The following is a 27116-nucleotide window of genomic DNA, read 5'->3' on the forward strand; positions in this document are numbered from 1 at the left end:
GGTACTGTTCTTAATTAAAATGTATAATGTGAAATAAAGTACCAGTCAAAAGTTTGGACACCTACTCATTCAAGGGTTTTTCTTTATTTTTACTATTTTCTACATTGTAGAACAATAGCCACCCTTTGCCTTGACGACAGCTTTGCACACTCTTGGCATTCTCTCAACCAGCTTAATCAGGGAGTCACCTGAAATGCATTTCAACTAACAGGTGTCCCTTGTTAAATGTACATTTGTGGAATTTCTTTCCTTCTTAATGCGTTTGAGCCAATCAGTTGTGTTGTGACAAGTTAGGGGTGGTATACAGAAGTTAGCCCTATTTGGTAAAAGACCAAGTCCATATTATGTCAAGAACAGCTCAAATAAGCAAAGAGAAATTACTTTCCATCATTGCTTTAACAGATGAAGGTCAGTCAATCCAGAAATTTTCAAGAAGTTTGAATGTTTCTTTAAGTGCAGTCACATAAACCATCAAGTGCTATGATGAAACTGGCTCTCATGAGGACCGACACAGGAAAGGAAGACCCAGAGATACATCTGCTGCAGAGGACAAGTTCATTAGAGTTAACAGCCTCAGAAATCAGCAATTCACTTCTTATGGCTGCAGGGGCAGTATTGAGTAGCTTGGATGAAAGGTGCACAGAGGTGCCCAGAGTAAACGGCCTGATCCTCAGTCATAGTTGTTAATATATGCATATTAGTATTAGTATTGGATAGAAAACACTCTGGAGATTCTAAAACTGTTTGAATTATGTCTGTGAGTATAACAGAACTCATATGGCAGGCAAAAAGCTGAGAGAAAATCCAAACAGGAAGTGGAAATTCTGAGGCTGGTCGATTTTCAACCAAGATCCTATTGAAATCACAGCGAGATATGGATGAGTTTGCACTTCCTACGGCTTCCACTAGATGTCAGCAGTCTGTAGAACCTTGTCTGATGCCTCTACTGTGAAGGGGGGCCGAATGAAAGGGGAATTAGTCAGGTCTGCCATGACCTGATCATTCTTTGACCATGCGCGTTCACATGAGAGGGAGCTCTGTTCCATCGCTCATCTGAAGTCAATGTAATTCTCCGGTTGGAAAGTTATTCAAGATTTATGTTAAAAACATTCTAAAGATTGATTCAATACATCGTTTGACATGTTTCTACTGACTGTTACAGAACTTTTGGACATTACGTCAGCTTTTAGTGAACGCGCTTCCTGACGTTGGATTTGTTCACCAAACACACTACAAAAATAGCTATTTGGACATAAATTATGGACATTACCGAACAAAACAAACAATTATTGTGGGAGTCCTGGGAGGGCATTCCGACGAAGATCAGCAAAGGTAAGTGAAGATTTATAATGCTTTTTATGAGTTTTGTTGACTGCACAATTTGGCAGGTAACTGTAAGGCTTGCTTTTGTGGCTGAACGCTGTTTTCAGATGATTGAATATTGTGTTTTGCCGTAAAGCTTTTTGAAATCTGACACAGCGGTTGCATTAAGAACAAGTGTATCTTTAATTCTATGTAAAACATGTATCTTTCATCAAAGTTTATGATGAGTATTTCTGTTATTTGACGTGGCTCTCTGCAATTTCTCCGGATATTTTGGAGGCATTTCTGAACATGGCGCCAATGTAAACTGAGGTTTTTGGATATAAATATGAACTTAATCGAACAAGACATATATGTATTGTGTAACATGAAGTCCTATGAGTGTCATCTGATGAAGATCATCAAAGGTTAGTGATTCATTTTATCTCTATTTGTGTTTTTTGTGACTCCTCTCTTTGGCTGGAAAAATAGCTGAATTTTTCTGTGATTTGGTGGTGACCTAACATTATCGTTTGTGGTGCTTTCGCTGAAAAGCCTATTTGAAATCGGACACTTTGGCGGGTTTAACAACAAGATTACCTTTAAAATGGTATAAGATACATGTATGTTTGAGGAATTTTAATTATGAGATTTCTGTTGTTGGAATTTGGCGCCCTGCACTTTCACTGGCTGTTGTCATATCATCCCGTTAACGGGATTGCAGCCATAAGAAGTTTTAACTGCACCTCTGATTGTTGCCCAAATAAATTCTTCAAGTAAGATAAATCTCAACATCAACTGTGAGACTGCGTGAATCAGGCCTTCATGGTCGAATTGCTGCAAAGAAACCACTACTAAGGACACCAATAAGAAGAAGAGACTTGCTTGGGCCAAGAAACACGAGCAATGGATATCAGACCGGTGGAAATCTGTCCTTTGGTCTGATGAGTCCAACATTTTAGATATTTGGTTCCAAACGCCATGTCTTTGTGAGATGAAGAATAGGTGAACGAATGCTCTCCGCATATGTGGTTCCCACCGTGAAGAATGGAGGAGGAGGTGTGATGGTGTGGGGGTGCTTTGCTAGTCTGTGATTAATTTAGAATTCAAGGCACACTTAACCAGCATGGCTACCACAGCATTCTGCAGCGATACGCCATCCTATCTGGTTTGTGTTTGGTGGGACTATCATTTGTTTTTCAACAGAACAATGACCCAAAGCACACCTCCAGGCTGTGTAAGGGCTATTTGACTAAGAAGGAGAGTGATGGAGTGCTGCATAAGATGATCACCCGACCTCAACCCAATTGAGATGGTTTGGGATGAGTTGGACTGCAGAGTTGAGGAAAAGCAGCCAACAAGTGCTCAGCATATGTGGGAACTCCTTCAAGACTGTTGGAAAAGCATTCCAGGTGAAGCTGGTTGAGAGAATTCCAAGAGTGTGCAAAGCTGTCATCAAGGCATAAGGTGGCTACTTTGAAGAATCTACTACTTTGAAGAATGATTTGTTTAACACTTTTTTGGTTACTACATGATTCCATATGTGTTATTTCATCGTTTTGATGTCTTCATTGTTATTCTACAATGTAGAAAATAGTAAACATAAAGAAAAAGCCTTAGGTGTGTAGGTGTGTCCAAACTTTTGACTGGTACTGTACGTTAATGAATTGCATTTATACTGTATTATTCTCACCTCTGATGTATTCCATAAGGTCAGTGACGTTACTATGGGAACCAAACACACGGCTGAATCCTGGCGCACCGGGAGGGCCAGGGGGTCCTGGGGGTCCTTGTACAACCTGTGACTTCTCCAGCTGAGACCGGTTCTCAACCACGTCCCTCAACAGACCATGGTCTACGGGATGGGAAACAATCAAGATCAGAGATAGCATATGCATTTACATCCAATGACCAGCAAAAGTAGGACTCTTCATTCATTGTCGATGGTCGCTATCTTTACTGATGAACATCTGTGTCCCATTGGCATAGAAATTGAATTACTAGAACTGGCATCCCAATTCAAGTCAATGTGCCATTCCTTTGAAGAATTGCATTTAAATGTTGAGTTAAATGTGTCTAACTCTGACAAGTATATTGTAGCACTGCGATGACAGTATTGGATATTCAGTTTCACTTACACTTGATGTAGTCAGTCACTCGTACCGCTATATTGGAGTAGTCTGTCTCAGTCTCAGCCAGCCTTCTTCCCTCGCTGGTCCTGTGGTCGAAGGCGTGGCCGTACCCAGAGCTACCCTGCTCTCCCTTGTGTCCCTGGGATCCAGGGGGGCCTGGAAGCCCAAACATTCCCCTTCTTATACCATCACCTGGTGAGGATAATACAATTTGCCAGTTATACCCACTGATACCAACTGCTCTAGGGCAGTAACTCAATGCCAAGGGTAAATTATTGCTTTGAAATGAACGGGAGTCCGTAAAATCACCTATCAATGTCTATTTTTCATTTTAATAAGTAACCTTTTTATCTTGGGGAGGACATCCATAAAGTGATGTAATTAGTGTAACCTTTTGTACAGGCTCAATGCATTTCAAGTAATCTATTAACTTTTATTTCCTGGTTTTAGACCTACAGGGTGGATAATGGCAAACTAACTCTTTCTGTACTGTTGTAACTCTAGGAGTCTTTTGACAGTACTGTAAAACCATATCATTATCCACTCAGTAGAAAACAATTTATGAAACCCTTATTGATTTGACCATACTCTGTATGTAGTCCTTGACCTCCTCCAGCCTGTATCCCGAGCTGCTGTAGGGGGCCTGTCCTGAAGGACCGGCAGGGCCTTGAGGGCCAGCAGGGCCTGGGACACCAGGTGGACCAGGAGGCCCCTGAGCGCCCAAGACACCTCTGTATTCAGCATCTAGAAAGGACAGGCAGAACTGACATCAGTCAAACTGTTAAGAGGAATAAATGTGCAGACTGTCCAGTAAGTCATTCTGGCTCTAGATCTACAGTGCATTCGGAAGTATTCAGATCCCTTGACTTTGTTACGTTACAGCCTTATTCTAAAATGGATTAAAAAACGAAAAGAAAAAAATGTCTCATCAATCGATACCCCACAATGACACAATTTGCATGACAATGAGAAAACAGGTTTTAAAAAATGTGTGCAATTTATTACAAATATAAAAACAGAAATACCTTATTTACATAAGCATTCAGACCCTTTGCTAAGGGACTCGAAATTCAGCTCAGGTGCATCCTGTTTCCATTGATCATCCTTGAGATGTTTCCACAACTTAGTTGGAGTTCACCTGTGGTAAATTCAATTGATTGGACATGATTTGGAAAGGCACACACCTGTCTATTTAAGGTGTCAGAGTTGACAGTGCATGTCAGAGCAAAAACCAAGCCATGAGGTCTGACAACTATCTCTGCAGCACTGCACCAATCAGGCCTTTATGGTAGAGTGGCCAGACAGAAGTCACTCCTCAGTTAAAGGCACATAACAGCCAGCTTGGAGTTTTCCAAAAGGCACCTAAAGACTCTCAGAACATGAGAAACAAGATCCTCTGGTCTGATGAAATCAAGATTGAACTCTTTGGCCTGAATGCCAAGCGTCACGTCTGGAGGAAACATGGCACCATCCCTACGGTGAAACATGGTGTTGGCAGCATCATGCTGTGGGGATGTTTTTCATTGGCACGGACAGGTAGACTAGTCAGGATCGAGGGAAAGAACGGAGCAAAGTACAAAAAGATCCTTGGGGCAGCAAGTAGCTTACTAGTTAGAGCATTGGGCCAGTAACTGAAAGGTTGCTGGATCGAAACCCCCAGCTGACAAGGTAAAAATCTGTCGTTCTGTCCCTGAACAAGGCAGTTAAGCCACTGTTCCCCGATAAGCTGTCATTGTAAATAAGAATTTGTCCTTAACTGACTTGCCTAGTTAAATAAATAAAAAATCCTTGACGAAAACCTTCTCCAGAGCGCTCAAGACCTCAGACTGGGGTGACCTTCCAACAGGACAACAACCCTAAGCATGCAGCCAAGACAACGCAGGAGTGGTTTTGGGACAAGTCTCTGAATGTCCTTGAGTGGCCCAGCCAGAGCCCGGACTTGAACCCAATCGAACATCTTTGGAGAGACCTGAAAATAGCTGTGCAGCAGAGCTTGAGAGGGTCTGCAGAGAAGAATGGGAGAAACTCCCCAAATAAAGGTGTGCCAAGTAGGGCTGGGCAATAAATCAATATCAATAATTATCGAGGTAATTACTTCACTCAATAACGATATAAAAACGTTTAGATTCATTTTCGATAATGTCGATATAAAATAATTAGGTACAGCAGTCCATTTCACCTCTGTGACGCACCAGGAACGTGCGGAGAAGTGACAATTTGCACGTGGAGAGGTATACGCCCACTAAAAACCACTTAGCACCTCGAGTGATGGAGTAGCCACTGTTAACCACGAAAAATGAGTCATGTAGGTGAAAACAGTGGCAGTGATAGCCATGGAGAAGGAGCAGCTTCCAACGAAGAAATTATTGATGAAAAGGGTTAAACTGTTTCAGTAATTTGGAAGTGGTTTGGCTTTTTGAAGTCCGACAAAGAGCAGAGCAATGTTCGGTGCAAATTGTGCCGTAGATTGGTGGCTACCAAGTCTGGTAATACGACAAACCGTTTTCAACATCTGAAGCAAAATCACTCTTTGGAACATGCAGGAAGTTTGAGTTTGCCCCACGGCATTGATAAACAGCCCTCAAGCACCAGCCAATCTAGGGATGTTGCCCGAAGCGGTCAACACGGACAGCGTTTATGCCCTGCAAGCAAACATTGAAAAGACAAAGACATCACAAATGCTATTATGCATCGCATTGATAAGGACATGCTGCCAATTAGCACAGTGGAAAAGGAAGGTTTCAAGAGGCGTATCAATGTAATTGACCCCAGGTACGTTGCTCCCTGGCCACAAACATGGAACAATGTTCCTTAAAGTATCATTTTATGGGTAGCTCACATAATTTTATCATATTAATGTAACCTTTATTTAACTAGGCAAGTCAGTTAAGAACAACTTCTTATTTACAATGACGGCCTATCGGGGAACAGTGGTTTAAGTGCCTTGTTCAGGGGTAGAAGGACAGATTTGTACCTTGTCAGCTCAGGGATTCAATCTAGCAACCTTTCGGTTAGTGTCCCAACGCTCTAACCACTAGGCTACCTGCCGCCCCAAAGCCCTTGGTTTGTTCAGGCATTCTTGAGTCTGAAGCAGATATGCACCTTTTAAACATCATTTGATTAATATCGTGATAATTATCGTTATCGAATGAAAAAAGATATAGATATCGTGATCATTTATTTGCCATATCGCCCAGCCCTAGTGCCAAGCTTGTAGCGTCATACCCAAGAACACTTGAGGCTGTGCTCGCTGCCAAAGGTGCTTCAACAAAGCATGAGTAAAGGGTCTGAATACTTATGTAAATGTGATATTTCAGGTTTTTATTTGTAATTAATTTGCCAAAATGTCTGAAACTTTTTTCTTTGTCTTTATGGGATATTGTGTGTAGATTGATGATGGAAAAAATTCTACTTAATCCATTTTAGAATAAGGCTGTAACGTAACAAAATGTGGAAGAAGTCAAGGGGTTTGACTACTTTCTGAATGCACTGTATGATAGATGATTGGAATATAATGTGTGGCCAAAACCGTGTCCTTTAGCTCTTGCGGAAAAAACATGTGCTAAACGCTAATGTTAGTATAAAGTCCGTAGTCAGAGCTAGGGTTGCAAAATCCCAGGAACTTTCAAATCCTTTCCAGTTTTTTCTGATGTCCCGGTTGGAGGATTCCGGATTTCCTGCTATTCTCTTCTGATTCCGGAAATCCTCCAGCCGGGATTTTGTAGAAAAAAATTGAATTTATTGAAAGTTCCCAGAATTTTGGAACTCTAGTCAGAGCTCTTACTTTGCAGAAGATAAGAGATGTCACTGTAGGACCCAGGTAGGCCTGGTGGGCCAGGAGGTCCAGGGGGTCCGAGCATGCCCACCATACCCTGCTCTGATGACAGACGGATGCCACAACCAATCACAATCCTGAATTCTTATCATGTGACTATTTTAAATCAATTGAACTACCAAGATCCATCTGTAGGTCCAGGCCCACCATTTGGGAAACACTTGCACACACTATGGTTAAAGAAGCTAATGGTGTGTGTATGAATCTAAATGTGAATCTGACATGGCTGTGTCACAGTGATTCCTCACCATTCATTAGATTGAGGACTCGTCCAGCCACCTCATGGGTATTAAAGCCATAGCCTCCTCTCCATGGGATCCCTGGGATGCCAGGAGGTCCAGCAGGGCCAGGAGGACCTATGACGTACTGTCGCACTTCCTCCCCTGAGAGAGGTACGGATCAGGCAAGGGCACTTCACTGACCATTGACTGTCTCATGACACAATGTTATCTCTTTATTCCGTCCCGATTATCAACATTTGTGCTCAAACATCTGACTTACTCTGTAGAAGGCTGATGATGTCATTTAGCGATGTACTGCCTCCACCGGGAGCGCCAGGCGGGCCTGGAGGTCCAGGCACCCCACTAGCAATACCTCCACCTGAAATGTCAACAGAAGTATTAGATCCAGGTAAACATACAATATGATATACTTTAAAAAATGTAATGCTTTTGATAAGATGTTGGTTTGTCTGGACTCACTCTGGATGTACGCGATGACGCGACTAGCAAGGTCGTCCACTGACTCCACTGATCCACCACCAGGGGGCCCCGGTACACCCGGAGGACCCGGAGGACCCAACATGTACTCCCTGACACCATCGCCTCCATGGAGGACAACACAATACACAAGTTACTGCACTGCTAAACAGTAGCGTAGAAAAGGTTTTAGATCATTAGGCACCATTTTAGTTAGCATCAACTACGCAAACAACATCTAAATCATGTTTGTCGACCATACTGGCCCACGGAGGTCACGTATGCTATCAAATATTGTAACGGTCTTTGGATGGACGTAGTTTAGCCCCACTCCTTTTCATTGGAGGTAAGAATTAAAATCCTATCATCTCACTCACTCTTGAGGTATTCTGTGATGTATTGACGGACGTCCGGTGTTCCATCCCCAGACCCAGGTGGCCCCTCACGGCCGGGGTCCCCGGGAGGTCCAGGTGGACCTGGTGCTCCAGGTGAACTCCTGGATGATCCCCCACTGGAGTAGCCAGGGATTCCTGGAGCACCTGGAACGCCAGCCTCACCTAATAAAAATATAAGTAGGCTTAATTAACTTACACAAATGATCCACATTGGGTGATAGACATTGTTAAAGTGATGTTCCAGAGCCTTTGTATAATTTTAGCCAGTAGATTTGAAAATAGTGCTCATGAGCCAAAACAGGTCCCAGTTTGAATTATTTTTGCAATTCGTATGATATGTTACGAATGTATAAGTACTTAAGATCCCAGACTGCATCTTTAAAGGGGTGTAAGGGTGTACCTTTTGGACCCGGTTGCCCCTCGGGGCCCTCTGGACCTTGGGGCCCTGGAAGTCCACTGTCCCCTTCTGGTCCTGGACCTCCAGGTTGTCCCTGGGGTCCAGGGAAACCTGGGGAGAAAACAATACAATGAACAATACAACATATACCCACCAGGATCAAGTAAATTCAGAAGTAAATGTTGATTGTAACCCAAGCCACAGGTGTAGGCTTGAATGTTTAACTATGCTTCTGATAAATATTTGATCCACCCACCGACACCGGGATCTCCGGGAACTCCTGGTAAACCGGGCTGACCTGGGTCACCTGAAACATAGATCAAATTGCGTTAAGGTCGACATTTTAAGTCTATCACTAAGTCTGCCATGTAAATAGTATGTGATTGAGCCAGTTCATAGCCTACTATGATATCAATCCAGCCCTTTGACATGGACATGCCTTTAAAATTGCTTACCTTGGTAACCCTGGGGTCCTGGTTTACATTAGGAAACAATAAAATGATTTACAAGATGAGTGCACATAACTTCAGTTTCGACCAAATTGACTATGATAAAAACACAAATGGTATAGACAGTGAGTTGGACCCCTCTGTACCTGGTGATCCCGGAAGACCAGTTGGGCCAGCAGGTCCTGGGGGCCCAGCGAAGAAGGTTCCTGAAAGGCAACACAGCATTACACTACAACATTACATTGCGTTACATTAAGTGACCTTCCATATCATACCATATCATATGGGGCGGCAGGTAGCCTAGTGGTTAGAGCGTTGGACTAGTAACTGAAAGGTTGCAAGAGCATTGGACTAGTAACTGAAATGTTGCAAGATCGAATCCACGAGCTGACAAGGTAAAAATCTGTTGTTCTGAACAAGGCAGTTAACCCACTGTTCCTAGGCTGTCATTGAAAGTAAGAATTTGTTCTTAATTAACTGACTTGCATAGTTAAATAAAGGTATAATATATACTGATCAACAGCTTCTATCTTGACATCTTTGACAGTAGAGTCATTGTGATTGTGTTGAGTCATCAGATGGTAACAGTATGGAGAGTGTAGTGTATTTTTGGTAAGGGCCATCTACCTGAGTTGGGCACGAAGCTACCTGGCTCTCCCTTATCTCCTCGGGGGCCGGGCACACCAACACCTGTGAGAGGAATGGGTCAGGTTGAGTTGAAATTCATCAAAATGGTTTGAAAAGGAACTTTGCAACAGATGACGCAAACCAGTTCTTACAATAGCTTAATTATTTTACAATATAATTTCAATATAATATTGTTCCATTCTTCTCAGGTAGAAATGTTATGGCTTACCTGGTACACCTGGCTCTCCTTGAGGACCTTCAGGACCTGGGGGACCCTTACCTGAGAAGGAATAAGGTATGAAGTAGCTTTTTAAAAAGGACAGAATCCATAAGAAAAAGGGATCTGAACAAAATAAAATAAAACAGCTATCCGTCCAAAAAATACATTGAAGTGCATGGAGAATGAACCACATGGCTTACCTAGAAGACCCTGGGCACCTGGTTCTCCTGGGGGCCCTGGAGGGCCAGGTGGGCCACGAAGACTAGCCACAGGTGCACGTCCTGTTGTAAAGGGTAAGGTAAGTGTAGAGGTCATAAGAAAGTCATACACTATAACGAGTCTAAAACAAGAACATATTTTCAGCCAAACATACTCACTCTCTATGGTTTCCACAGTCTGTAGAGTAATACCAGGCTTTCCCTGGCCTCCCTTCTCTCCTTCCTCTCCCCTTTCTCCCCTGGGACCTATAGAGACAAAGACAATGAACAATCAAAGGGAAAGTACGTACAGTATGTGGACCCTGATGTCTCATTGGATATCTAAGAAATAAGTCTTACCAGGCGTTCCAGGAAGACCAGCAGGGCCAACAGGACCTGAGGAAACACGACAGAAGCACTGAGCACAAATCGTATTGTACTACAATGGAAAGTCTATGAGGAACTTCATAAAGATCTCCAACATCTAGATCTTCTTTCAGATCTGGTCAAGGCGATACAGTGTTTACTCAAACTGTAGAACAACGTCTTAGAACAGTGGTTCCCAAACTTTTTATAGGCCCGTACCCCTTCAAATATTCAACCTCCAGCTGCGTACCCCCTCTAGCACCAGGGTCAGTGCACTCTCAAATGTTGTTTTTTGCCATCATTGTAAGCCTGCCACACACATACTATACGATACATTTATTACACATAAGAATGAGTGTGAGATTTTGTCACAACCTGGCTCGCGGGACGTGACAAAGAGCTCTTATAGGACCAGGGCACAAATAATAATATAATAATAGTCAATAATTTTGCTCTTTATTTAACCATCTCACATAATGAGAAGGGTGTCCTTGAAAGGATGCACATAACTCTGCAATGTTGGGTTGTATTGGAGAGAGTGTCAGTCTTAAATCCTTTTCCACACACAGTCTGTGCCTGTATTTAGTTTTCATGCTAGTGAGGGCCGAGAATCTACTCTCACATAGGTACGTGGTTGCAAAGGGCATCAGTGTCTGAACAACACGATTTGCCAAGGCAAGAAACTCTGAGCGCAGCTCGATCCAGAAATCTGGCAGTGGCTTCTGATGAAATAACATTTTCACAGAACTGCTTGTTGCAATTTCGATGAGGCTCTCTTGTTCAGATATCGGTAAGTGGACTGGAGGCAGGGCATGGAAGGGATAACGAATCCAGTTGTTTGTGTCGTCTGTTTCGGGAAAGTACCTGCATAATTACGCACCCAGCTCAATCAGGTGCTTCGCTATATCACATTTGACATTGTCCATAAGCTTGAGTTAATTTGCACACAAAAAACAATACAATGATGGAAAGACCTGTGTGTTGTCCTTGTTAATGCAGACAGATAAGAGCTCCAACTTCTTAATCATAGCCTCAATTTTGTCCTGCACATTGAATATAGTTGCGGAGAGTCCCTGTAATCCTAGATTCAGATCATTCAGCGAGAAAAAACATGACCCAGATAGGCCAGTCGTGTGAGAAACCCGTCATCATGCAAGTGGTCAGACAAGTGAAAATGATGGTTAGTAAAGAAAACTTTAAGCTTGTCTCTCAATTTTATAAAACGTGTCAATACTTTCCCCCTTGATAACCAGCACACTTCTTTCTGTATATTGTAAAAGCGTTACATAGTTGTTGCCCGTATCATTGCATAATGTAGAAAATACACGAGAGTTCAGGGGCCTTGCTTTAACAAAGTTAACCATTTTCACTTTAGTGTCCAAAATGTCTTTCAAGCTGTCAGGCATTCCCTTGGCAGCAAGACGCTCTCGGTGGATGCTGCAGTGTACACAAGTGGCCTCGGGAGCAACTGTTTGTACATGCATTACCACTCCACTATGTCTCCCTGTCATGGCTTTTGCACCATCAGTACAGATACCAACACATTTTGACCACCAAAGTCCATTCGATGTCACAAAGCTGTCCAGTACTTAAAAAATATCCTCTCATGTTGTCCTGATTTCCAGTGGTTTGCAGAAGAGGATGTCTTCCTTAATTGACCTCCCATAAACGTAACGGACATATACCAGGAGCTGTGCCAGGCCCGCCACGTCTGTTGACTCATCCAGCTGTAACGCATATAATTCACTGACATGTATGTGAAGCAGTAATTGTTTCAAAACATCTCCTGCCATGTCACTGATGTGTCATGAAACAGTGTTGTTTGATGAAGACATTGTCTGTATGTTTTTTTTTGCCTTTTCCCCCAGCATTGTCCCAGCCATATCTGCGGCAGCAGGAAGAATTAAGTCCTCCACAATAGTATGGGGCTTGCCTGTCCTAGCCACTCGGTAGCTCACCAAATAAGACGCTTCTAGCCCCTTCTTAGTAATGATATCTGTTGCTTTTATACATGTCTTACTACCCGAAATTCATCTTTATTCTCGCTCAAAAAACTCCCGTGGCTTATTTTTCAAATTGTCATGTTTTGTTTCTAAACGTCGTAAGAGTGAAGGTTTCCCACGAGAGAGTAACGGTTAATGTGATTGGATGCTAATTATTTGACAAGGCTACCTGTATTTGACATTGTGTTGTTATTTCGCTGAACACTAGATGGTTTAATTTTATTTTGGGCAGTGAAATGAGGCTACTCAGGCGAGAGAAAAAACTCACCCAAATGTATAGCCCCGTTGGAAAATATAAATGTACTATTTGAAAATGTGAAGACATTTTTTTTGTAAAATAAATAATATATATACAGTGGGGAGAACAAGTATTTGATACACTGCCGATTTTGCAGGTTTTCCTACTTACAAAGCATGTAGAGGTCTGTAATTTTTATCATAGGTACACTTCAACTGTGAGAGACGGAATCTAAAACAAAAATCCTGAAAATCACATTGTATGATTTTTAACTAATTAATTTGCATTTTATTGCATGACATAAGTATTTAATCACCTACCAACCAGTAAGAATTCCGTCTCTCACAGACCTGTTAGTTTTTCTTTAAGAAGCCCTCCTGTTCTCCACTCATTACCTGTATTAACTGCACCTGTTTGAACTCGTTACCTGTATAAAAGACACCTGTCCACACACTCAATCAAACAGACTCCAACCTCTCCACAATGGCCAAGACCAGAGAGCTGTGTAAGGACATCAGGGATAAAATTGTAGACCTGCACAAGGCTGGGATGGGCTACAGGACAATAGGCAAGCAGCTTGGGGAGAAGGCAACAACTGTTGGCGCAATTATTAGAAAATGGAAGAAGTTGAAGATGACGGTCAATCACCCTCGGTCTGGGGCTCCATGCAAGATCTCACCTCGTGGGGCATCAATGATCATGAGGAAGGTGAGGGATCAGCCCAGAACTACCCGGCAGGACCTGGTCAATGACCTGAAGAGAGCTGGGACCACAGTCTCAAAGAAAACCATTAGTAACACACTACGCCGTCATGGATTAAAATCCTGCAGTGTACACAAGGTCCCCCTGCTCAAGCCAGCGCATGTCCAGGCCCGTCTGAAGTTTGCCAATGACCATCTGGATGATCCAGAGGAGGAATGGGAGAAGGTCATGTGGTCTGATGAGACAAAAATAGAGCTTTTTGGTCTAAACTCCACTCGCCGTGTTTGGAAGAAGAAGAAGGATGAGTACAACCCCAAGAACACCATCCCAACCGTGAAGCATGGAGGTGGAAACATCATTCTTTGGGGATGCTTTTCTGCAAAGGGGACAGGACGACTGCACCGTATTGAGGGGAGGATGGATGGGGCCATGTATCGCGAGATCTTGGCCAACAACCTCCTTCCCTCAGTAAGAGCATTGAAGATGGGTCGTAGCTGGGTCTTCCAGCATGACAACGACCCGAAACACACAGCCAGGGCAACTAAGGAGTGGCTCCGTAAGAAGCATCTCAAGGTCCTGGAGTGGCCTAGCCAGTCTCCAGATCTGAACCCAATAGAAAATCTTTGGAGGGAGCTGAAAGTCCGTATTGCCCAGCGACAGCCCCGAAACCTGAAGGATCTGGAGAAGGTCTGTATGGAGGAGTGGGCCAAAATCCCTGCTGCAGTGTGTACAAACCTGGTCAAGAACTACAGGAAACGTATGATCTCTGTAATTGCAAACAAAGGTTTCTGTACCAAATATTAAGTTCTGCTTTTCTGATGTATCAAATACTTATGTCATGCAATAAAATGCAAATTAATTAGTTAAAAATCATACAATGTGATTTTCAGGATTTTTGTTTTAGATTCCGTCTCTCACAGTTGAAGTGTACCTATGATAAAAATTACAGACCTCTACATGCTTTGTAAGTAGGAAAACCTGCAAAATCGGCAGTGTATCAAATACTTGTTCTCCCCACTGTATCATTATTTCATTTTTAAAAAGTGAATCACATTTTTATTTGGCGTACCCCTGACGGCATTGCGCATACCCCGCATACCCCAGTTTGGGAATACCTGTCTTAGAACATTTTAGAATTTAGAGCTTCAGTACCAACCTGAGAGTCCAGGGGATCCGGCAACACCAGCGTGTCCGGGGCTGCCTGGAGGTCCGGGGATGGCAACCGAACTGGAACCAGCTGGAATTCAAACAGGAGATTGACCAATGACCATTCATTACTTAAGGATATGTGATGCTGTCCTACTCTGGACACTGTACTATAAAGTAATCTCAATAAATATTTACAGCTGTAGATGTAGAGTGCCTGTCCACCAGTGTAGCGATGTCTCTAATTCGTCTTGTCGTTTCCTCTGACTTACCTGCATTGATGATTCTACCAGGTTCTCCAGCTTCACCTAGAAGATAACATGATGATAGATTGAATGAAAGCATAATCCTGTTTGACTAAAGATATAGAGGAAGTATGTAATAGGTACATTACCTTTACCTCCAGGCTGACCTGGATTACCTGGTATACCTATATGGGGTAGAGGGGGATAGGGTTACAAAAATGTTATAGCCTACTGTACAATACGAACCATGCATCTGAAATGTAAATCAAGGAATGATTTTGCATCAAAGAGTCATACCTGGTGGACCTTGAAGCCCGGGAATGCCTACAGCGGAAACAAGTGGAAAATGTACGTTATTGAAATTTAAATAGTGTATACTAAGCATCGATGGGTGGATGGATATACGGGTTAATAAATTGATTCATTGATTTTACCTGGGAGACCTGTATCTCCTGGAGGTCCTGCTGGTCCTCTGGGACCTGGCAACCCATCCAATCCCTTGTCACCTGGAATGATACAGGTATCAATTATCCTGTAAAAATCTAAAAGTTGTCATATGGACAACTTGATTTTTCTACCAAAATATATTGTTGTGGTTTCTATCTACAAAATGATGCTGTTGTTCTCACCTCTAGAACCCTTTTCACCGTCAGCCCCGGGAGCACCTGTTGAATTACACCCACACATACAGAATTGATAAGAGTGAAGAATTTCACTATTACGGTGTCAATATTCAGACAGCCTGAGATTATTCTAGCAGCACAATCTTTTCTTCACAATTCGGTTCACTTACCTGCGGGTCCTTTGGATCCATTTGCTCCGTCTGGTCCTGGAAGTCCTCTTTGACCTGGGTCACCTATGATGACGGAGAGGGTACATAACCACTATGAAATGTGCTTACAACTCATTTTCACACCAGTTTACGTATGTAGTGCATATTTCTCTCAATTATGTGTTTTCCTAGAGAAGGAGGAGAGAAGAAATAAAGAGGAGACACAAAGTTCTGAATCCCATGTGATTCTAACTATTCAGGGCAGACAGATACACACCTGATGTTCCGCGGGGTCCTTTCTCTCCTGGCTCGCCCTTATTTCCTGGAGGTCCAGCTGGTCCCTTCTCTCCTGGATGAGGAGAGAAACAATAGCCTTACTGATATGATCTTTGTTTGATGCTGCAATATGTCACTTTCTGGGCGACCTGACCAAATTCACATAGAAATGTGAGTTATAGATCCGTCATTCTCATTGAACGTAAGTCTAAGAAGTGGTTGATATGTTCTATGTGCTCAATTTCTATGTTTCCATTCTTAAATTCTGTTTTTGCGTCTTTTACTTTCGGTTTTTCAAACAGCTATTGAAAATATACTGTATTTCACAGAGGTTTAGATGGCACAATGATTCTCTACACAATTGCTCTGTTTGTCACAAACTGAAATTAGGCGAACTATTAGATGTTTCGCAACCAGGAAATGGCAGAGCGACTTCTGCATATTACAACCTTAAAGCTAGAATCGTCCATTGAAACAATAACAAAGCCACCTCCCCGCCCCTCTTTCAGTAGAAAAAAACAAAGGGATGGGGGCTGGAGAAATGTACCCACTCTCAAATTCATAGAGAGCAGGATGTGTAACAGTATTACTTCCATCCCTCTCCTCACCTCAACCTGGGCTTTAACCAGGAACCCTCTGGACACATTGACAACAGTCACCCTCGACGCATAGCTACCTATCACTCCACAAAAGCCGTGGTCCTTGCAGAGCAAGGGAAACAACTACTTCAAGGTCTCGGACCGAGTGAGGTCACCAATTGAAACGCTACCAGTGTGCACCGCTAACTAGCTAGCCATTTCCCACTGGTTACAGATGCAAGGACTGACCATCCATAGTATCAAATGTATAGTTTTCACCATGTTTTGAGGCTATACAGTCTTTGTTTACATTTACATTCTTTACTAAAATGTTAGTAAAGCAAGTTTATTTTTGGAGTTCTGATGGAGTATGGCAGTTAAAACTAAGCTCATTAGGCATAAATAAGTTATATTATTCAACAGTCAATGGAAAATCATAAATGTTTAAGTCAAAAAATGGATGTATCAACTAAGGTTTCTAGCTATATTTGTAGCTTTCTCTTTATGAATCTAAATCAAGGAAATAGGTCTGCATACAACACAGTACTGTACATCATCTCAACATGTTGGTCTGCAATACCTTTCGGTCCTGGAGCGCCTGCTTCACCTCGGAAACCCTGTGGACCAGGAGTTCCTAAAGATCAAGTGACAAATACACAACTTTAGAAATCACATGGTTGTGTCTTCTTCCAATACAATAGTACACGAAAAGGGCAAAGAGCACTCACCTGGGATACCTGTAGCACCCTGACCACCCACTGACCCTGGAAAACAAAAATAAATATACTTTCACAACGGCAGCCAACAGTTACAGTCTCAGTGTTGATGAATTGCATTTACATTTGAGTAATTTAGCAGACGCTCTTATCCAGAGCGACTTACAATTTGGGATAGTTTAATGTTTCTCATCAATCTAGACGTATTTCCTGCATTGATGATGACCTTTGGCCTTACCTTTAGGCCCAACAGGCCCAGCAGTGCCAGCAGGTCCGGGGCCTCCGGGTTCACCAGGAGAACCTATGGCATCACATAACATTACTTAAGAGCTTGAACAGGAACCCATAATTTAAATATATACATTTTATGGATTTTTTTCTCTGAAGATATACTGTGACGCCATCAAATACACTAATGAACATACCTTTGTCCCCTTTCTCTCCAAACCCTGGAGGACCAGGCTCTCCACGTGATCCCGTTGGTCCTTCTCGGCCCCTCTGGCCTGGGGAGCCCTCTGCACCAGCTTCACCTATTCACAGATGAGAAGAGATGCATTGTGGGAGTGAGAGTCTATACAATACATTTCTCATTTGTTGCAAGATTGAGATCTTGTAATTTGAAGTCAAATTGTGTCCTGAAGCATTACCTGCACTTCCTTTAGGTCCCCTCGGGCCCTCCTGTCCACTGTGACCCATCTGACCTGGAGGACCTAAGGAAGAGAAGCCGAACATCAGTCTTCTATCATTCAGCAGATGGTTATTTACTGTAGCCACTCCAGAATAAAACTAGTAGTTTGTGTTCCTACCTGGTTGGCCAGGGAATCCATTATCACCTGAAATGAATGAATGAATTCCATTTGTACAGTATAACTCTAACGTGTACAGTATTTGCATGTGTGACGTCATTGAAGTGAAATGTAGGTCTATGGCTCACTGACCTTTGACTCCTGGACCACCTTGGTCACCTGAAATAAAACAGCTGAAATGTTCATCAACAGACACAGCCAACACTTGCTCTGCCAATACAGTTTGTTTCCATCTATGGATGGATGGATCCATCTACGTATGTTTCCATGTCCATGCAGTGGATGCCCTACAGTACCTTTGGTCCCAGGCTCTCCTCTCGCTCCTTTCATTGAGTCTGCAAGTGTTGCTGTAACAAATAAATATTTTTTTTGTCAATATATAGAATCCAATAAAAACCACACATGTATAAATCTTTCAAAAATATTCATACAATTCACAAGTTTGCATGATTTTGGATTTTTGACTGAATCATCCCTTTGTTTTAATGGTTGGAAAGCTCAACATATACCCACAAAACACAAGGCTGGTGCACAGTGTAAGTTCTGGTTCTGGTTCTGTACCTCGTACAGTATCCGACTGCAGCTCAGTCATGACTATCTGCTGTACTGCCCTTTGCAGAGCTACAGGGTCATGGCCTGGTCCATTAGCTGATCCTGGACCTGCTCCTGCTGCCACTCCCAGATTGATACCATTATCAGAGCGGAGCAGTGTGGTAGAGGAGGGAGAGGAGGTCTTGTCTATGTATGCAGACTCCAGAGGGTCTATGATGTTGATGGCTGAGGAGGAGGAGAGGCGACTGGAATGGGCTGAGGAAGAGCTGGAGGCTTGTTCCAAGGCGTCCACACGAGCTTTAAGACGTTTGACTTCTTCGGCTGTAAGTGGTTGGAAGAGAAAGAGAGGGAGGGGGAGAAAATTGAGAGGGAAACAGAGAGAAACAAGGACAAAGATCGAGTGAGAGAAGCGAGAAACAGATAAATACAGGAGAGAAAGAACAGAGAAAAAAGAGAGATTTACTTAGACACGGATGTAACTCTAGCTCTCTATGACAGAGACAACCACATAAATCAAACCACCCATTCCAGTGCCCTACAGCTCCGCTCCTCCTCTCTTACCCAGGGCGATGAGTCCCAGGAGGAGCCCCAGGAGGAGCAGAAGACCCAGCAGGAGGCCCAGCAGCCACTTCCACCAGGAGCAGCAGGACCAGAAGCCCAGACCTCCTCCAGACTCGTCCTTACGTATCACTGATCGAAGAGAGAGGTAGAGGACACGGTGGTCAAGAACCAGCATCAGTAGAGTATCATGAAGAAAGCATAAGAATAGGGATTCAGGGCTGAAGATTGTTACATTGGGATTCAGCCATTTCAATTTCAAAGGATAGTTAGAACCTGCAGAACCTCGTTGACACTTCCATCAAGGATCCAGCTTTAAAAAACAGCAGTGGAAGAACAGTGTGTTAGTAACACAGGTGTGGTGAAAATGTCTATTCACTTCCGTTATCTACCGTTAGTTTCTGTGGTTCCAGCTGTAGCTGTCTCCACAAAGCTGGACGCCTTCTTCTTCTCCTTCTTCAGTGAGTCCTCAGAATAGGCTGTTAAATGTCAAAAGAGAACTTCCCCATAACTCACAGGCAACGGCTAACACTAAGACAGGGGGACTGTAGTATGTTATTGGGCATGGAAACATTTAAGATCTAATAGGACTGGTACCATTTTTCCTCAGAAGGTTCTTCTAATTGAGCAGACAATTGAATATTTAGTTAATATTATGTATTTAGTGAAAACCCTCCTCTATGTGTACATTTCTGCTATTCTCACGTACTGTATTGCAATATTCCGGTAACTTTCCCCCAATTCCCATGTTTCTAGAAATCATGCTTTGAAGATTCCCAGAATAAGCAGGGAATCTGGAATCATCCAACCAAGATTTCAGGAAAACCTGGGAATTTTGAGAAAGTTACCGGAATTTTGCAAACATATTGCTCTTAAAACAACCTCTCCCTCAACGTCAGCAAGACAAAGGAGCTGATCATGGACTACAGGAAACGGAGGGCCGAGCACGCCACCATACACATCGATGGGGCTGTAGTTTAGCGGGTCGAGAGCTTCAAGTTCCTCGGCGTCCACATCACTAAGGATCTATCATGGTCCATACACACCAACACAGTCGCGAAGAGGGCAATGCAACGCTTCTTCCCCCTCAGAAGGCTGAAAATATTTGGCACGGGCCCTCAGATCCTAAAAACGTTTCACAGGTGCACCATTAAGAGCATCTTGACAGGCTGCATCACCGCTTGGTATGGCAACTACTTGGCATCCAACAACAAGGCGCAACAGAGTGAAGAGCGGCCCAGTACTCCCGAGCTCCCTGCAAACCAGGACCTCTATACCAATTGTCAAAAACTCCAGCCACCCAAGTCATAAACTGTTCTCTCTGCTACCGCATGGCAAGTGGTACTGATGCACCAAGTCTGCAACCAACAGGACCCTGAACAGATTCAACCCCAAAAACATTAAACTGCTAAATTGTTGGTTAAATAGTTAGCCAAATAGCTACCCGGCTATCTGCATTCAGCCTTTTTTTTGGTTGACTCATCACATACGCTGCTGCTACTGTTTATCATCTATCCTGTTGACTAGTCACTTTATTCTTAGTTATATGTACATATCTCCTTCAATTACCTCGCACCCCTGCACATCGACTTAGTCCTGGTACCCGGTATATATAATCATTGTGTATTTATTATTACGTATTTGTCACGCCCTGGCCGTAGAGAGGTTTTTGTTCTCTATTTTGGTTAGGTCAGGGTGTGACTAGGGTGTGCATTCTAGTTTCCTTATTTCTATGTTGGGGTGGTTGATTCCCAATCAGGGGCAGCTGTCATTTGTTGTCCCTGAATGGGGATCATATATAAGTTGTCATTTTCCTTTTGGGTTTTGTGGGGTCTTGTTTTATGTTTCGTGTCTGTACCTGACAGAACTGTGCACTTTCGTTTTCACTTTGGTTATTTTGTTTGAGTGTTTTTTGAAAATAAAAATCATGAACACTTTCCACGCTGCTCTTTGGTCCACTCCTTTCGACTTTTTCTATTATTTTTCTATTTTCTTTCTCTCTGCATTGTTGGGAAGGGCCCGTAAGCATTTCACTGTTAGTCTACATCTGCTGTTTACGTAGCATGTGATCAATAACATTTGATTTGATTTGAGTGTTGCCTACCAATAGCAGTGTCAGCAGAGGAGAACTGTTTGCCAGTATCTTTGGCCATGATGAGTCTCTCCGTCTCCTTTTTGACGGGAGCGTTCTCTTTCTCCAGCAGCATGAATTTGTATTCTTTGGCCTCTTCACTGGTAGGACTGCTGGGCGCCACTGAGAAATAGGCAGCAAAAACATTCAGTATAAACTGGTAAGTGTCATGAATACATGATAAGATAGAGTAGGAGAGGATATCCTTTTACTGCAGTGGGCTAAATCAGGGTCACACAGAGTGTTTCTTGGTAGTCTTAAACTCATCTACTTTGAAACAAAAGTATACACCTCACACACATGGTTATGGGCTTAAAAAACGAAGACACCTGTACCATGTCAGATATACAGTTGAAATGTATTACATTTTGTGTTTGCATCCCAATATTACACTTCATATACATCAAACAAGAGGAAAAATATGAATAACATTTCACCCATGAGGCAACTAGAGGACGATTTGGTCATTTGACTGCAGGAAAGCGCTATACTTGTCTTGGTGCTGCTGCTTGTACATCTATACATCAAGTCAAATGTTTTATGTCTATGGTTGCCTAATTGTTATCGATGCAAAACAAAGTATTTTGGACTCACCTGCGGTTGTGGACACCCCTGTGCTTGTGACATTTTTCTGCACACCATAGACTGCCAGAAATAGAAAGACATGCAGGGTGAATGTAACATGATTTAAACACGTGTGAAATATAACTCCCACAATGAACATGGGCATTATTCTCTTGATCCCAGTGGATTTCTGAACACTCAACACTCCATCCATACCTGTTTGTGCGTTGACTCCATTAGCTGTTAGGATACCGCCAGTGGCGGTGGCCAGGTTATTCTGCATACCGTGAACTAGAGTTGGACAAAGGAGAGAAAACATTCGATACACTACTACTACTTAAAGCATTGGATTGGTGTCGACATGGGCTAGAGGGAGTTTCTATAGACCAGCAGGGATTGTCAAAAATGACAAAATACTATAAAGATCAATGTATCAACATTTTTAAATATATTTAATTAAAATACATGTCTTTTGTATTTTAAAATACAGAAATACGTTTGCAAGTAAACGGCTCAAACAGCAACAATATTCTCAGTAACAGTTACAGAAACGTTTCACTTGCTATGACTGTGATATGTTGTTGTTAATCTACCTTAGTTGAATACACTGACTCTAAGTCACAATGGAAAAGATTGTCTGCTAAAAGACCAAAATGTAAATTATGTGAACATACTGGGTATTATTATTGGCCTTGTTCCGGTAGAGCTCATTAGAATACTACACAGAATGCTTTGCAATTGTTCATTTTTACATATACATTTATATTTAGTTAATTTAGCAGACACTCTTATGACACCGTAGTGCCATCAGACTTCTGATACCAGGGCAGAGTGAAAAGGAAGCCACAAAATTGTGAACCGATATAAAAAATGGCTGTGATTGTAAAAGTACTCAATTGTCAAACTTGAGTAAAAGTAAAGATACCTTCATGGAAAATGACTCAAATAAAAGTGAAAGTCACCCAGTAAAATACTACTTGAGTAAAAGTCTAAAAGATTTTGGTTTTAAATATACTTACGTATCAAAAGTAAATGGAATTGCTAAAATGTACTTAAGTATCAAAAGTAAAAGTACAAATCATTTCAAATTCCTTATATTAAGCAAACCAGATGGCACAATTTTATATATATATATTTTTATTGACGGATAGCCAGGGGCACACTCCAACACTCAGACATCATTTACAAACGAAGCATTTGTGTTTAGTGAGTCCGCCAGATCAGAGGCAGTAGGGATGACCCAGGATGATCTCTTAAATCTTCTAAATCACCTGATTTAGAATTCCTCACAATCAAATGTCGACCGCATTATCTACCAAGGGAATTCTCTTCGATTATAATCACAGCCGTATATATTCCCCCCCCAAGCAGACACATCGATGGCCCTGAACGAACTTTATCTGACTCTTTGTAAACTGGAAACCACACACCCTGAGGCTGCATTCATCGTAGCTGGGGATTTTAACAAGGCTAATCTGAAAACAAAACTCCCTAAATTCTATCAGCATATCGATTGTGCTACCAGGGCTGGTAAAACCTTGGATCATTGTTATACTAACTTCCGCGACGCATATAAGGCCCTCCCCCGCCCTCCTTTCGGAAAAGCTGACCACGACTCCATTTTGTTGCTTCCAGCCTACAAACAGAAACTAAAACAGCAAGCTCCCGCGCTCAGGTCTGTTCAACGCTGGTCCGACCAATCTGATTCCACTCTTCAAGACTGCTTCGATCACGTGGATTGGAATATGTTCTGCATTGCGTCCAACAACAACATTGACGAATACGCTGATTCGGTGAGCGAGATCATTAGAAAGTGCATTGACGATGTCGTACCCACAGCAACGATTAAAACATTCCCAAACCAGAAACCGTGGATTGATGGCAGCATTCGCGTGAAACTGAAAGCGCGAACCACTGCTTTTAACCAGGGCAAGGTGACCGGAAACATGACCGAATACAAACAGTGTAGCTATTCCCTCCGCAAGGCAATCAAACAAGCTAAGTGCCAGTATAGAGACAAAGTAGAGTCGCAATTCAACAGCTCAGACACAAGAGGTATGTGGCAGGGTCTACAGTCAATCACGGATTACAAAAAGAAAACCAGCCCCGTCGCAGACCAGGATGTCTTGCTCCCAGACAGACTAAATAACTTTTTTTTTGCTCGCTTTGAGGACAATACAGTGCCACTGACACGGCCCGCTACCAAAACCTGCGGGCTCTCCTTCACTGCAGCCGAGGTGAGTAAAACATTTAAACGTGTTAACCCTCGCAAGGCTGCAGGCCAAGACGGCATTCCCAGCCGCGTCCTCAGAGCATGCGCAGACCAGCTGGCTGGTGTGTTTAAGGACATATTCAATCAATTCTTATCCCAGTCTGCTGTTCCCACATGCTTCAAGAGGGCCACCATTGTTCCTGTTCCCAAGAAAGCTAAGGTAACTGAGCTAAACGACTACCGCCCCGTAGCACTCACTTCCGTCATCATGAAGTGCTTTGAGAGACTAGTCAAGGACCATATCACCTCCACCCTACCTGACACCCTAGACCCACTCCAATTTGCTTACCGACCCAATAGGTCCACAGACGACGCAATCGCAACCACACTGCACACTGCCCTAACCCATCTGGAAAAGAGGAATACCTATGTGAGAATGCTGTTCATCGACTACAGCTCAGCAGTTAACACCATAGTACCCTCCAAACTCGTCATCAAGCTCGAGACCCTGGGTCTCGACCCCGCCCTGTGCAACTGGGTCCTGGACTTCCTGACGGGCCGCCCCCAGGTGGTGAGGGTAGGTAACAACATCTCCACCCCGCTGATCCTCAACACTGGGGCCCCACAAGGGTGCGTTCTGAGCCCTCTCCTGTACTCCCTGTTCACCCACGACTGCGTGGCCATGCACGCCTCCAACTCAATCATCAAGTTTGCGGACGACACTACAGTGGTAGGCTTGATTACCAACAACGACGAGATGGCCTACAGGGAGGAGGTGAGGGCCCTCGGAGTGTGGTGTCAGGAAAATAACCTCACACTCAACGTCAACAAAACAAAGGAGATGATTGTGGACTTCAGGAAACAGCAGAGGGAGCACCCCCCTATCCACATCGATGGGACAGTAGTGGAGAAGATGGAAAGTTTTAAGTTCCTCGGTGTACACATCACGGACAAACTGAATTGGTACACCCACACAGACAACGTTGTGAAGAAGGCGCAGCAGCGCCTCTTCAACCTCAGGAGGCTGAAGAAATTCGGCTTGTCACCAAAAGCACTCACAAACTTCTACAGATGCACAATCGAGAGCATCCTGTCGGTCTGTATCACCGCCTGGTACGGCAACTGCTCCGCCCACAACCGTAAGGCTCTCCAGAGGGTAGTGAGGTCTGCACAACGCATCACCGGGGGCAAACTACCTGCCCTCCAGGACACCTACACCACCCGATGTCACAGGAAGGCCATAAAGATCATCAAGGACAACAACCACCCGAGCCACTGCCTGTTCACCCCGCTATCATCCAGAAGGCGAGGTCAGTACAGGTGCATCAAAGCAGGGACCGAGAGACTGAAAAACAGCTTCTATCTCAAGGCCATCAGACTGTTAAACAGCCACCACTAACATTTAGTGGCCGCTGCCAACATACTGACTCAACTCCAGCCACTTTAATAATGGGAATTGATGGAAATTATGTAAAAATGTATCACTAGCCACTTTAAACAATGCCACTTAATATAATGTTTACATACCCTACATTACTCATCTCATATGTATATGTATATACTGTACTCTATATCATCTACTGCATCTTGCCTTCTTTATGTAATACATGTATCACTAGCCACTTTAAACTATGCCACTTTATGTTTATATACCCTACATTACTCATCTCATATGTATATACTGTACTCTATACCATCTACTGCATCTTGCCTATGTCGTTCTGTACCATCACTCATTCATATATCTTTATGTACATATTCTTTATCCCTTTACACTTGTGTGTATAAGGTAGTAGTTGTGGAATTGTTAGGTTAGATTACTTGTTGGTTATTACTGCATTGTCGGAACTAGAAGCACAAGCATTTCGCTACACTCGCATTAACATCTGCTAACCATGTGTATGTGACAAATACAATTGGATTTGATTTAATAAGTGTGTGAATTGGACCATTTTCCTGTCAAAATGTAATGAGTACTTTTGGGTGTCAGGGAAAATGTATGGAGTAAAAAGTGCTTTACTTTCTTTAGGAATGTACTGAAGTAAAAGTAAAAGTTACCATAAATATTAAAAGTTAAATAAAGTACAGATACCACAAAAACTACTTAAGTAGTACTTTAAAGTATTTTTACTTAAGTACTTTACACCACTGGAAAATGGTATAGAAAAGTATTTTGTATTTTAAAAATACAAATTACCGCTCTCGAAAGTAACTTATTACAAAATACATTGGAGTGAAGTTCAGCCCAGTGTAATACAAATTACTAAATACTCAGAAAGAATTTAAATACATATTTCAAATACATGTAATACAAATACTGCCCGTCTCTGCATACCAGTCTTACTAAATAAACTTCAGTTAGTGCTAAATACGGCTGCTAGAATCCTGACTAGAACCAAGAAATTTGATCATATTACTCCAGTGCTAGCCTCCCTACACTGGCTTCCTGTTAAGGCAAGGGCTGATTTCAAGGTTTTACTGTTAACCTATAAAGCGTTACATGGGCTTGCTCCTACCTATCTTTCCGAGTTGGTCCTGCCGTACATACCTACACGTACGCTACGGTCACAAGACGCAGGCCTCCTAATTGTCCCTAGAATTTCTAAGCAAACAGCGGGAGGCAGGGCTTTCTCCTATAGATCTCCATTTTTATGGAATAGTCTGCCTACCCATGTGAGAGACGCAGACTCGGTCTCAACCTTTAAGTCTTTACTGAAGACTTATCTCTTCAGTAGGTCATATGAAGAGGACTGGCCACCCCTCATAGCCTGGTTCCTCTCTAGGTTTCTTCCTAGGTTTTGGCCTTTCTAGGGAGTTTTTCCTAGCCACCGTGCTTCTACACCTGCATTGCTTGCTGTTTGGGGTTTTAGGCTGGGTGTCTGTACAGCACTTCGAGATATTAGCTGATGTACGAAGGGCTATATAAAATAAAATAAACTGGAAGGGAAGGGAACAAGTGAACACTTTGGGAGAAAGGAAAGATTATTGGCACGCACCGA

The 27116-nt window shown here is 42.9% G+C and overlaps 1 protein-coding gene across 1 annotated transcript in view; it reads right to left on the minus strand.

Annotated features, from left to right (window-relative positions):
• The window catches only part of LOC139542432 (collagen alpha-1(XVII) chain-like), a 35085-nt gene that overhangs the window by 1732 nt on the left and 6237 nt on the right, over window positions 1-27116 (minus strand). The window contains 39 exon segments of the mRNA XM_071347856.1: window positions 2996-3157; window positions 3441-3626; window positions 4023-4178; window positions 7219-7311; window positions 7518-7652; window positions 7771-7869; window positions 7971-8093; window positions 8345-8524; window positions 8763-8870; window positions 9016-9066; window positions 9215-9237; window positions 9351-9414; window positions 9836-9898; window positions 10074-10115; window positions 10265-10336; window positions 10433-10519; window positions 10613-10648; window positions 14718-14798; window positions 14980-15015; window positions 15102-15137; window positions 15250-15276; window positions 15387-15458; window positions 15582-15617; window positions 15746-15808; window positions 16002-16073; window positions 17159-17212; window positions 17307-17342; window positions 17533-17595; window positions 17720-17824; window positions 17942-18004; window positions 18101-18127; window positions 18233-18259; window positions 18397-18447; window positions 18662-18973; window positions 19214-19342; window positions 19603-19689; window positions 21315-21464; window positions 21936-21986; window positions 22122-22196. Of these exon segments, the coding sequence (XP_071203957.1) occupies window positions 2996-3157; window positions 3441-3626; window positions 4023-4178; window positions 7219-7311; window positions 7518-7652; window positions 7771-7869; window positions 7971-8093; window positions 8345-8524; window positions 8763-8870; window positions 9016-9066; window positions 9215-9237; window positions 9351-9414; window positions 9836-9898; window positions 10074-10115; window positions 10265-10336; window positions 10433-10519; window positions 10613-10648; window positions 14718-14798; window positions 14980-15015; window positions 15102-15137; window positions 15250-15276; window positions 15387-15458; window positions 15582-15617; window positions 15746-15808; window positions 16002-16073; window positions 17159-17212; window positions 17307-17342; window positions 17533-17595; window positions 17720-17824; window positions 17942-18004; window positions 18101-18127; window positions 18233-18259; window positions 18397-18447; window positions 18662-18973; window positions 19214-19342; window positions 19603-19689; window positions 21315-21464; window positions 21936-21986; window positions 22122-22196 (3333 nt within the window).

The sequence above is a fragment of the Salvelinus alpinus genome, chromosome 2 (assembly GCF_045679555.1).
Source record: "Salvelinus alpinus chromosome 2, SLU_Salpinus.1, whole genome shotgun sequence".
In the NCBI taxonomy this organism is placed as follows: Eukaryota; Metazoa; Chordata; class Actinopteri; order Salmoniformes; family Salmonidae; genus Salvelinus; species Salvelinus alpinus.